Source organism: Notothenia rossii (genome assembly GCF_949606895.1).
Source record: "Notothenia rossii genome assembly, chromosome: 2".
Taxonomy (NCBI): Eukaryota; Metazoa; Chordata; class Actinopteri; order Perciformes; family Nototheniidae; genus Notothenia; species Notothenia rossii.
Window position 1 is genome coordinate 36,263,201 of NC_136904.1, and position 13,710 is coordinate 36,276,910.

Consider the following 13,710-nt stretch of genomic DNA (forward strand, 5'->3'; position numbering starts at 1 on the left):
GAAGCTGCCAAACTTTACTACCTTGTGGGCATAATAAGGGAACATTGGAAAATGAAGTGTGAAACATAAGAGAGGGAAAGACAGACACAGAGAGGGCATGGATGCCTATTGGGCAGCTACGGCATATTAATGTATTTGTGTCCATCTGCGAAGGTCTTATGACACATGGAGGATTTACCGCCTCTGGGCAGACATGCAGAGTGACAATGTGACATCTAGCATCAGCTTGAAACTGAGTCAAGTGTGTCTGGCCATGGAGGGAAATACGGATTCCTAGACAACAAAGAAATACAACGAATCAGGATTAAACGAGGAATCTAAACATAAAACACATGTTAAAAAACAACTGATAGAAGCGACAGTATGGGCACATGGGAAAAGAAGAAAATGCATAACATAAGCACGCACACACACACACACACACACACACACACACACACACACACACACACACACACACACACACACACACACACACACACACACACACACACACACACACACACACACACACACACACACACACACACACACACACACACACACACACACACACACACACACACACACACACACACACACACACACACATTTACTCCCAGGGGATCCGAAATTAGGGAAAAAAGTGTTTTCAGAGAAATTCCTAGTGCCTGTCGCTATAGAAACCATTGGCTCCCCTGACGGCGATAAAAGGAGCAAATTGCAGCGATGGAGGGTGGAGCCATGAGGGATAGAATTTGCCCACACGCACATCTTTTCTGCCTCCCCTGGAGCCCCCTTCAGTGCCCTCAAAATGGTGTCAACGTCTGGACATTGAATTATGAGGGATAATGTGTGTGTGTTTCTAGGAGAGTGTGTGTGATACACTGAAAGACCTGCAGGGCTTTATAGTTGTTCTGTCCTTATCGCTAACCGGCTTTGTACTCATTCTGAAACTCAACACAACTGTAGCATATTTGCACCTGCACTCAGACATGACCGAAATCAAACCATGTGAGTGAGTTATTGTGTGTGTGCGTGTGTGTGTGTGTGTGTGTGTGTGTGTGTGTGTGTGTGTGTGTGTGTGTGTGTGTGTGTGTGTGTGTGTGTATGAGAACAGTCTCTAAGAGAGCCTTCATCAACATAGTTAGACCTTATATGGATAATATAAATAGGCAGTGGCGTGCACAGACATTTATAGCGGCAGGTGCTCAAGAGAAAAAAAAAAGGGCACCTGAAATTGTGCGCTCCGAAATTGTGCGCGGATTTTGTTATTTTATTTTCGGTTTTTGGTTCCTTTATTTCAGTTTTAGGGTTAGGGTTAGGTTAGGGTTATGTTATTTAATTCTTATTTTTGTTCAAATAGGGTTAGGTTTAGGGTTAGTTCAAATCTGAGCATGAAAGGGCTCTAGAGAGACAGTTTGTCCCTTAACATGACTCTGGTATTGACTCTGACCTTTCTTCTTCATCTTCATCATTGATGATTGATGGGTAAGGGTTCATCAGGCACATCTGCATCCTCATCTTCCTTTCTGGTAGGCTCAGGCTGCTTTACCCAGGAGAGCAGAGAGCTGCTTCCCCAAGCTGCCTGCTGTAGCTCTCTTTGTTTTTCTTTTCTCATCCTGTCTCTTCTTGGCATTATTCTACAAGTGGTAAATGCAAATGAGCTAAATCGATGTACTGCTCTGCTGTACATGATAATTAAGGGTTAATCTCCTAGAAACATTTAACAGCAGCATTAATGTAAACCTATAAGGTTACTACTACTTATATTGTACTTTTTGAGGCATTTCTACTTTACTTGAGTATTTCCAATTTCCAATACATTTACTTCTCAACTACATCTCAGATGGAAATATTCTACTTTTACTCCCCTACAATTATTTGAAAACTTGAGTTAATAGTTACTTTGTAGATTTAGATTATGATTATTACAAAACATACATTTCATCACTTCAGCCCTATATACAGCCATTTGAAAATAGCAGATCTACAAGCTCATAATGACGCATTGTGAGCTTGTAGATCTGCTATTTTCAAAAGTGCACAACGAGACTAAATAGATGGATGCAAGAAAAGAAGTGAAGTTATAGTTTAGTTTGGCATCTGATTTAGGGGATTAAACAATACACTCGTATTTGTTACCTGGTGGTTACTTACTTGGTCGTCACTTGGGCACTTTTAATCGTGTTGCTGCGTGCTGCTGCACCACACACCCGCCGTGGACTGTCTGACTGAGTGACTGACTAGGCTTGTTTGAGACAAGCGAGACCTGCGCAGACCTGCGCAATTTCGATGAATGTCTTGCTCGTGCGTTGCATGATGGTTAGCCATTTCGCCGACTTGCTTTGGAGGCTCGCCTACATGAGACGTTGAAATCTCACGGGACAAAGACGCCCGCAGCCTTGAGAGCGAGGCGCGGAGGCGAAATGCTTGATGGGAAACGACTCGCTGGTATCTCGAGCTGAGCGCTCATTGGTGGTTTTTACCCCGTGCTGCTGATGAAACTCTCCAATTGGCTCGGCAAAAGTTTGTTGTTGTTTTGTGTCAGTTTTACGTCGCCACTTCCATTAATATTTTTCATCATTGGTCAACAATGTTTATCATCATGAAATTAACATCTATATATTTTATACTATACTTGCACTACTTACCGTTTCTATACTTTATATATCTTAGCATATTCATACACACTGTTCATACTGCTCACAGGCTGCTGTGTGTATCTAGTGTATTCATACACACTGTTCATACTGCTCACAGGCTGCTGTGTATATTCCTACCCCTCACTGTTTATTCATCATTCAATTCATTCTATATTTTATTCTGTAGATTGTGTTCATTACTTTTCACTTTACTGCTTGTTGCACTCCTGGTTGGAAGCTAAACTGCATTTCGTTGTCTCAGTACCTGTAATCTGTGCAATAACAATAAAGTTGAATCTAATCTTGAGCAGGAACAGATGTATTAACTTAGTACATATCTGACATTAACGATTAAACACATGTATGCATTCTTTATAAATGCAAACCGAGTCAAGCCGACTCCGGAGGTGGCGGTATGCACCTTAAAGTTGTTTGCAATCCGCCAAAAAACCGAGAGAAGGCGAAGAAGAAGGCGAAGAAGGAAAAGAAGAAGAAGAAGAAGAAGAAGCCGACTCGGAGCTGTCGGACTTCTGGCGAGCTTTTTGAGACCTCCCCCGGCTGCGATCGGCTATTCTCGTCTACCTTCGAGGCGAGCCGCAACGCGTCTCAAACAAGCCTAGGTTGCGTTCCGATAATCCAAAAATCAGCTCCTAAATTCTAACACTATCTCCTATTCCTTGACCTCTGAGTGAAACGTCACAGGGTTAAGGGATAGTGGATAGGAGAATTCAAAAGGACTTAGGAGAAGAGACTGCGGTACTTTATTAGAGAATCCGAATGCACTTTCACTATCCGACGTGTTTATGATGCGCCAGCGGACGTCATTGTGTGCGTCTGCTGCTGTGGGGAAACTATGGAAACTACAGTTTTCTATACAGCGGACTACATGGATGTTTAATAAGAACGAGGGACTCATCTAGAGACTCTGCACCGTGCTCTGACGCTGTTGTTTTATGCTTTATGAACGTGGACAACAGAGAAACATATTCTTCATGACCAAAGTTGTAATTGAAATAAAAAAGGAAAGTGAAACTTATGCTCGTCACCCTCTCCCTCCGGTCCACATTAATACAAATGATCCCAATACGTATGATTGTATGAAAATATCTTAAAATCAATACAAATGTATTTATTATAAACGTTAGTCCTTAACACCTATCACTGTGTATATCACCATTCAAACATCTTTTAAAAGTTGAACAAACCCCACACAGCTCAGTGAAATGTTGACTTTATTTGATAATTTCAGTTAAAACTAACGTTCATATTTCTCTTTTTGATTATAATACTGATGAACGTTCAAAACAAAGCACTTTGGCAACTTACCACATACGTTTTAAAATGCTTAATAAGCACCGTAACTTTCATGATATAATTTCTCCGTCATAATCGTTTGTTTCCGTGAACGGCCGACTGTTGTGTGACGTCAAATGCTGCGGCTGCAAGGCATTGTGGGGCACCATTTTCTCCTCTCCTTTCGGTGAGGGAGGTCCAGTGGTTCCTAAGCTAAAGGAGGTTATAAAGGAAGTTTGAAACCTCCTTTCCTATCATTTGGAGAATTGGAACGGCACTTAACATGGCTGCCACTGACGTACTTCCGGGTCATTTCACTTGGTTAGGAACAACCAAGGAGCTAAATGGACTATTGGAACGCGACCCTAGTGTCTGCTCTGCGCACTGCGCGTTCACGTTGAGAGCAGGGAAGGGAGGGGCTGCAGCCAGGGCACGTACGGGAGTGCCGCGGGGCACGTGTGGGGATGTCTGACAAAATTACAACGCGCATTTGGGGCATTGTTGTATATATTAGAAGCTTTTAATCGGCAGGTGCTCAAGCACTACCTAGAGTCTATGTGTGCACGTCTCTGTAAATAGGTGTACCAAAAAACGACTAACTTTAATCCTACCTCTCAAACACGTGCATTTTCGCTAAAATAAAAAAAAACGAGTTGTGTGATTTGATTCTTCAATTTCACGAATTCTATATTACACATGGGGAGTAACTGAATCACAAATGGTCATTTTTGGGGTGAAGTATTCCTCGATGCTCCTTAAAATATTCTGTCCTCAGTCAATTACTTGTCTAGTTAGCTACGCCTTATATCATTTTAGTTTTGATATCTGTCTGAGAGATAACAGAATAGCACAGTGAAAGTACAAAGCGATACATAATAGACAACGTTAAAAACGGTCGGACAAGAATTGAGTAAAAAACGTTCAAACCAAAATGAGCTGGGAACCTGCTCATTTTAGGGATGAATGTTTCTTTGTGCATTTAGAATGATAAAAGCATTGGAAAATACTTCTGGGGAACTTTGGAGACAGCACTCTGTACCAAATTGGGCAGACAGTACTGACCAAGTGAGTTTCAATGCACTGGATTTCATTGCAACACTTTGTCATTCGGAGTGACACTTGGGTAATGCAAGACTGGCAGAAGAAATAGAAACAGTATTGACAGTATGCCAAGAGGAATGGTGTGTCAGTTGGGTGTACTGTACTTGAAAACCATTTTCTTCTAAAGTTATGGTACCTTCAATATTTAAAAAAGGGGCTTAATGAAGGAAATATTGTAATGAGACATTTTTTAATGCATTTCGGAAAGCCTAATTTCTCCAAACGGAGGTACTATGGAATTTTGTCCGTAATGATGGCGCTATATGAAAAGTCTAAGGATCACTAAAGTTATAGGAATTCCTCTTGAGCATGACATGATGAGCATATGTACAACATTTCATAAGAATCGACCCATTAATAACCCAAACCCTAACCCATTTCCATCCGTAGACATGTGATGTTAGCATGACCACATTGAGGATCGAACCTTTTTCAAAACTCTTTATCCGACAAATAACCCTAACTCTAACCCCAACTGAGGAGGACAAAAATATTTCTTGGTACATCCTAACTTCATTGGATTCATCTTACTCTCTTTGATAAGCTACATTAACGAAAAAGGAGCATTTCATTTATTAAAACCTAATGATGTTTGGAGACCGGCAAATCAACAGCCAGGTGGGTGACAACGGCGACAAATGAAAACTTAATCAATGTCTAGACAATGGATGGTTTCTATAAAGTGGCTGCAGGGAAGAGGGGTTGCAGGCTGAGAAGAGACCGATGAATGTGAGAGGAGGGCTGGAGGAGGGAAGCCTAGGAGAAAGAACATGAGAGAGCAGGGCTGGAGGAGGGAGGCAAAAGAAGAGAAAAAGCATGCTAAGCTCGATCGATAGCCATTTCACCAAGTCTCCACTCTGTTTTTTTTCCAGTCCACACTAATATTTCCTTCTCCTCTCTCCTCCTCTCTGTGTTCTTCTCCAACCATCAATGTATCTTTCTATTTCATTCCCACCATAATGTCTACCCCTCTTCTTTCCCCTGACGACTCTAGTCAATGCTCAGTCCTCTGTACCCTCTAATTTCCAGCCCTTTAATTTCTCTCATCCACCCACTCTCCTGCCTTACTCCCATATTGTAAATTCTCGGTGTGTTCCATGCCTATCTTTCAAACATTGCGAATTCAAGCGGTTTGGGAATAGGGCCTCTTGCTGAGGTCTCTGAAAAACAGAGGGGTATACTGCGGCCAGGGATCAGTATGAAGTCAAGCGCAAGGAGCTGGCTTTTACCACACCGCTTGAGGCATCAGCATGATGTAGCAAAAAGCAACATGAACGGATAGGTCAACTCGTCTCAGCATACACCAATTTCATTTGCGTCCGAGTTGTTTGGACCCTCTACATTTTTAAAAGGTTAAGATATGATAAATGTGTTATCTGTCAGAGATGAACATGTGTTTTGAAAGATTGTGCATGTACAATGATTGTGTGTGCTGTGTGTTTTAGTGAGCCTTTGCTAATCCGCTGAACTCATTAGCCTAATTGGACAGTCTGCAGAGAGCTCCACATTGATCCGGGCCTGTTGTGATTCTACTCCTTATGAGCACTCAGTCTTTTCTGTTTCTGTCTCTCTCAAACGTCCTCCCTCTCTTCCTCTCTGCTCTGTTCCCCCTCTTGAGCATAATAATCTTTGGCACCGTGGACGCACTCGGCCCGTCTGGACACAGCTAACTGCCTGACTCTTTCATTACGCCTGTTAGTGTTACAATGTCTTCCTTTCAATTTTAATTTCCATCTGGGTGGCAGTAATGGCCAAATATGTTGGGTTCGAAAAAGCTAATGTAATGACGGACTGTTGGCAATGACAATAGTTGGGTTTTCATCCAGATGTATTTAACGGAGTGATAAAAAAAGGATGTTTCGACAAACTGCATCTCATTCCAAATGAGAAAAGTGAGTGTAAGCACTGTTTCATCTAAAAAGATTAGAGGCTTTCAACTCACAAATGCAGTAAAATATGAGTATATAGCATAATCTCTTAATAAACAACTAAATGCATGAGTCAATTATTATTAGGAAAATAATGGAGTGAAAAGGATCAAATAGTATAGCACTACAAATAATTGTATTACTTTGATATGCTTTTAGCACAGAAATATTTATTTCGTCTAACACTTTTAAATCTAGAAGGGCATTCTGAGAGTGCAGCCCTCCACCAAGGCAGTCTGTGAGTGGGAAATAATGCGTGTATCCTCCCTGGGATTCGGATCGGCTCCAACATTAATTGGATGCTTCCTTTGCCCATGCTACACTCCTTTACAAAATGTAAAGGAAATCCAGCAGGTAGTTATTCCGTAATACTGCTGACAAAAACAACAACAAGCCAACTGAGCTGAAAACAGAACCTCCTTGCTGGAGTTTATAAATCTTATTTGATATTTGTCCTTGGAGGCATAAAACAACCATATTCAAATTCAAAAGCTTTTATTGTCATTGTACGGAATACAACGAGATTTATAGTCACTGCTCCAGCGAGTGCTTTAAAAACAGACATATTAAAACACAGATAGGGTGATTACACTAAATCTATGATGACAACAACATCAATGTGTTATTGGATGCAGGGATTGTTTCTGGATAGTTTAAATAAAATCCTGTATGGTGGTGAAAACAGAATCAATGGTGTTTTTGCTTGTTGACTATAGTTTTATTGTTGACCCCTATCTCAGAGTTACATGTAACACTGTTCCCTGTTTGTCTAAAGATGGGTGGATGACCCTGCTTGACCTGGAACCTCTGAGAGAAACACAGTGCTGTGCATCTGATCGTCCATATTGAGAGAGAGGAATAAAAAGGTTGTTAATGAATAACTTCCAACTATTCATCTCTACCATCCCACTTTTCTCTCCCTGTCTCAGCAGGAGTTACTTGATAATGAGCTGTGGTGTTGTCAGAATCACAGCCCATGCTCATCTATCCAGCCTGCTAAGTAAGGGGCATGGCACACCACTGTCTGCTGCACACACACACACACACACACACACACACACACACACACACACACACACACACACACACACACACACACACACACACACACACACACACACACACACACACACACACACACACACACACACACACACACACACACACACACACACACACACACACACACACACACACACACACACACACACACACACACACACAGTCAGACGGATGTCAGGTATGCAAGTGTGCCGTGCATACATGCTGACACACGCGTTTGGATACAGTGCAAAAAGACTGAAAATATATGCAGGATTAAGAAGAAAACAGAAACACACACACACTGAACTCACTGTACACCTGTACAGGTACACATTCTATAAAAAAAGCCTCTATAAAAAAAGCCTCACACACCCACAAAGAAAAGAGTGTGAGCATTATCGCTGTGATATGAAGCTGCAATGATTATTCAACCTAAACGATTAGTTGACTGACAGAAAGATAATGGAAAACTATTATGAAAATTGATTCTTTGTGGATGTAATTTTTCTTGCAAAGATGTCAGAAAAGTCTGTTTTTAGTTTCTCAAATACAAAAATGTCCTGTTTTTCTATGTTTTATGCCTTATTGTAATCAATATTTTGGAGTTTTGGACTGACTTACGATATATTGGTCAGTTTAATTTTAAAATGTTTAAAATAAATATTGAAGCTTTAAGTTACATATATTTAGGGATGGTGCTGTTTTGAAATACAGATGGGTTCTGTCTTGTCAGCTCCACTGTTTCACCTGGCCTGGCCTCAATTGCACTGATGGTGCCCATTTTTAGATGAGCCTGCTGGGGTAACTTCCAAGGTGGCGACAGCCCAAGCCACCTTCTTTGAACTTCACAACGGCTCATCAGAAACCTATACATGACTTCACAGAGACCATTTAAATATGTTTAATTAATCTACGGTTGCAGTCCTAGGGTAAAAGCTTTACTGTGTGAGTAAGTATGCACTGTGTGTGAGTATGTTAGCATTGTCTCAGGTAACATGCCAGACTATGATTACTCTACTTCTGCTTCCTTATAATATATTTCCTTCCTTTTTTCTCTCCTTTCCTTCCTCTTAGTCTTCATTCATACACTGTGCCTTCTCGACCCTTGTGTCTATCTCCCAGCATATTATAATCTCTCCTTTCCTCTCTTCCTTTCAGGAGGGTGAAGGGTAAGTGAAGATCGTTGGGCTCCATTGGAGAGGCCCGGACATCTTGTGTGTGTGTGTGTGTGTGTGTGTGTGTGTGTGTGTGTGTGTGTGTGTGTGTGTGTGTGTGTGTGTGTGTGTGTGTGTGTGTGTGTGTGTGTGTGTGTGTGTGTGTGTGTGAGTGTATGGGTGTATGGGTGTGTGTTTGTGTGCACCCCATCATTGCTCATCTCTGGCAGCCTCGCTGGCTGTTCCCCGAGCTACAAGCTACAGAATAAATACACTTTAAATCCCCACACACACACACACACAGACATGCACACACACACAAGCCGCCTGCTCGCTGGCAGCACTTTGCTGCTGTTAAATGAGGGGTCTAGGGACTTGTGCCAGCGAAGCCTTTGGCTACTCAAGCCCTCCTCCTTTCTGCATGCATTCCAGTCAAACACACACTCGAACAAAAATCCAAAGATACGATGGGCAGAATGGAACACGGAAGGATATTCTTATGGTAAATTAACCGGGTTCTGCCTACTGAACACCGAACCAGGTACATAAAGACGGTGACTGGGAGACACTCAAAGACTTTTTCCAGAAGATGTACTTTCTCAGTGGACAGAATTTTGTGGTATGAATGGTATAGCATGAGTCATCAGCCCAACTAGGCCCCATCCTGCTTCAGTTCACCTCTCAGGAAGCCTGGGAGGGTTAGGGGTCATTTCTTATTTTCAAGCGAAAATTGTGTTTGCCAATTGCAAGTAATTTGGTTTACAGATATATACATGCACAGTTCGACTGAAATAGGTTATCATTAACTCTTCTGACAGGTGTAAGGTACGACTTATTGGTTTGTTTGAGAGATCTACAGCATGATTATCCAAAAAACGACTGGGCATATTTCCATTAATGCAAGAAACCCCTTTCTCATTGTAATTTTTTTCACGTTGGGTTGGCCAATCTCCAGAAATGTGGTTTCTAGAGTTATACATCCACAGTTTGATTGATTCAGGTGATTTGTTGGTTTGTTTGACAGTTTGTCAGCCGGATTACAAACATAACTACTGGGCATATTTCCATCAAACCCACAGGAGGTTTGTAGCGTAGGCCACGGAAGAAGCCATTTGATTTGAGGCAACCCCTTTCTCATTGTATTCACGTTTTCATTTAATACATATTGTAATGTCTTTTGGGGATGAATTGAAACAGAGCCTGTGAGACTGTTGGCTAACCTCACTACTGCTCCTGTGGCTGCAGCCAGAATGAACCATCTTGTATAGAGCCTTTCCTGAAGAGTTCAGGCTGCATAGTAGGACCAGGGATTTTAACAATAAGATATTAGATTGTAATATTCAAGTGTCCACATACTGTTGGTCATGCAGGATTGCAAAGCAATTACTTTCTACATCAATTAATAATTTAGTTTAGCTGCCTACAGTATGTTTCAGGTCTGTAGACAAACATATGGAGCTTTTTCAGTATCTCAATCAACGAAAAATTGTAGCTTCTTTCAAATTCAGTGGGCGTCTGCATCAGTCTTCATCTTCCCTGCAGTGGGCGTGGGTGCAGGTAGTGATAGCCCTCCCCTACCTCCCCACTGTTTCTCTATATGCCCATTAGACTGCATATGTTTGAACAGGCTGAGTGTGTGATGAAAGGGAATGTAGCGTGTTTTTTGTCATGCTTTTACAAAACAAAAAAACTTACGGATAAGCCTTGAGTTCAGGGCTTGGACAGAGCACCTAATTGGGCAGCCATTGGAATATAAGCAGTGTTTTGTCAGATTATATAGCTGGCTAATGGCGGTGAAATAATAATGACGTTAGCCTGTTATCTGACTAGTCTTTGATCAAATATGTGCATACTTAAACAGATCCATGACACAATGAAATCTGACAAAATGGGATTATGCTGCACAGGGACAGACTACCGGTATATATATCCCTGACTGTCAGTGCATCTTGTCCGGCTCTGCGTCCTTCCTACAATGTTACATCAAATAAGTGTGGCTAATACAGTCCAGCCTTGCTGTCCTCAAAGTCTGATCTTTCTATGTATCTGTCTCTCTACCTGTATATCGTTCCATTCTCATTAGTCTCAAGTAATATCAGGAGGATACGTCCCTTAATGACCTAGAATGCCACACAGGTTCTGGTTCAGGCTCTTGTCATCTCATGCTTTGACTAGTTCAACTCCCTCCTGGCCGTTCAACCTACAAGTGTTATCTGAGCTCTGCAGCTAATCCAGCATGCCGTAGACGGAAAGGTTTTCAAACTACCATGGGCGGTTCTAGTGGGAGGCCAACAGGGTCCTGTGCCCCTGTAACTCTGTGCTTGGAACCCCCATTGGCCCCCTTCCAAAATAATAAATCTATGACAATGCCATTTGTGATACTTTTGCAGCCAAGTCTGTACTCTTACCTGGGCCTAAGATAAGAAGAACGGGTTTGTTTTCTGTTTTGTATGTAACCTACCAATTCTCCCAAAGTACAACTCTTCTCTGCTCCCTTCACTGGTTAGCATTAGATGCCCGAATCCGCTTCAAGATACCGGCCTTCATTGCCATGAATGGATCAGGTCCTTCCTACATCAAGAACATGGTTAAACTATACATTCCAGCAGCTGCACTTCGCTCCAGCTTGCTACTTCCTCACCTTGAGTAGGACTCAGGTACCCAACAACAAAAACACAACTGTGTGTTTGGCTCCAAAATTACAGAAGGAGCTCCCCATTGACCAGGAAAGTCTACACATCTTCCGCCGCAGATTGAAAACCCTCCTGATTCAACTTCACCTTAATTGGCTAATAAAAAAACAACACTTTCACTACCATATGTTGCACTTTGGCTTTGGCAAGATGTGGCTTATTTGAAACCAATGCAGTAGCACTTACAATGGTTCGGCTAATTGAAAGCTAATGTACTTACAGAATTCTTGCTGTTTGAGTTTGTAAAAATGTAAAGTAATGTAAAAGTATAACCATAGTTTATTATTTGAAGACCCAGTAATCATACAGGTGACACCATTACACTCAAAACAGCTGGAGTCACAGGGCCTTTAACTGATTTTAAGGAAGTACTTGTCATAATTCATGTGAGAGTCTTCACTGCTACTGACAGCATGGTACCTTGTGTATTCCAGTACAGAACACAGCCAGATGTTGACAGGAGTTGTTAACAATAACAGAAGGGAGTAGTCCGATGAGAATACATGAAGTGCTGCTGTCTGAGATTGAAAACTTGAAAAGATACTCAAGTTCTTGTGCGACAGCAATTCACTTCCAGCAGTCTTGATCATCTTATCCTAAAGGGTTCCATACACAATCAGCAATGTCCCTCGTGAACTTTGTTAAAAGAACAAACCAAACTACCCTGAGTGTTGTGTGGCATTTTCAAATTGTTACAAAGACGCTAATTATTTCTAGAAAAGGTTTTGGTTTAAAAGTATTTTTCTGCAACGCTCTAAACAGTATCCCAAAGCAGAACTGACGCATTTGATTGATAATATTGGAAGACTTGGATGAAAATGAATCCGGACAAGCAACAGTTGAATATTTTTGGGTAAAAAATGAACATTTAAATGTATTTCATAATTATACAAGTATAAATGTATTCTAAACCTTCATTTACACAGGGATATAACATGTGGAAAGAGTACATTTAAACATAGCATTCACAATCCAGAAGTGTCATGGATCAAACATCACAGCCATATATCTGATGTTTCCTTTGTTCAGTGTTTGTGCCTCTGATCTAGCTGCCCTTTATGCCTCAGCCTTTCTCTTCGAGCAGCGTTTATTTTCTCATATATATAGAAAAAGAAACCAAGCATATAAAATCAATACACCACTCCTCCTGCTCCCAAACAAACTCTGTGATGTTTAGCCAGACTAAGGACAGCTGTCATTGTTAGGAGGTCAAGTTATTAATAAATCTGACGTGGCCATACAAAAGCTCAGGCAGTGACATTTTCTGAGAAAGATAAACGCTTCTTTGGCTATTCTGTCGCTGAAGTGGGTTGTTTGGCATAAGAAGTGAAAGTTCCCCGTGGAAAGATATCTTAAAAATAATATAAGAAAGTCATTATTTTTATGTTTCTGAGTTTTTTTTCCTTCTCTTTCTTATTTTCTTTTTCTGATTTGCGGACTTTACTTATTTTGTATTTGAGTATAGTATTTGAGTTTTTAATGTATCTCATTTCGTTATGTATGCCCTGTAACCAATCTTAAAATGCACAAAAAAAGAAAAAGATAGTTGTTACCTGAGGCATTTTTCAAGTTGCCGTTGGAGTCCGTTGTGGTGTAACTGACGTAGGGACCGGGCTGGTTAACACCATAAGGCTGCAAAAACACACAGTCAAACATGAATAAAAACAAAGATTCTTTGAATATATCAATTAAAACCATCGTTTGCAGAGGGCTTGTCTTATCTCTTTATTATGACGACTAATGAAGAGTTCTGTAGAGCCATGCTTCACTTTACATCAGCTAAACCCGGCTTGTTACGCACGCACTGCAAAGAGAGTCTAGGCCATCTCAGCTGTGACACTCGGCGGCCGGGTGAGGAAGGAATAGAAATGAG

General features: G+C 41.3%; 1 protein-coding gene across 1 annotated transcript in view; it reads right to left on the reverse strand.

Moving 5' to 3' along the window:
* itfg1 (integrin alpha FG-GAP repeat containing 1) overlaps window positions 1-13,710 on the reverse strand; it is a 188,001-nt gene that overhangs the window by 14,607 nt on the left and 159,684 nt on the right. Inside the window, exon 14 of the mRNA XM_079664764.1 lies at window positions 13,391-13,469. Coding sequence (XP_079520890.1) covers window positions 13,391-13,469 — 79 coding nt within the window. The remainder of the gene's footprint in view (window positions 1-13,390; window positions 13,470-13,710) is intronic.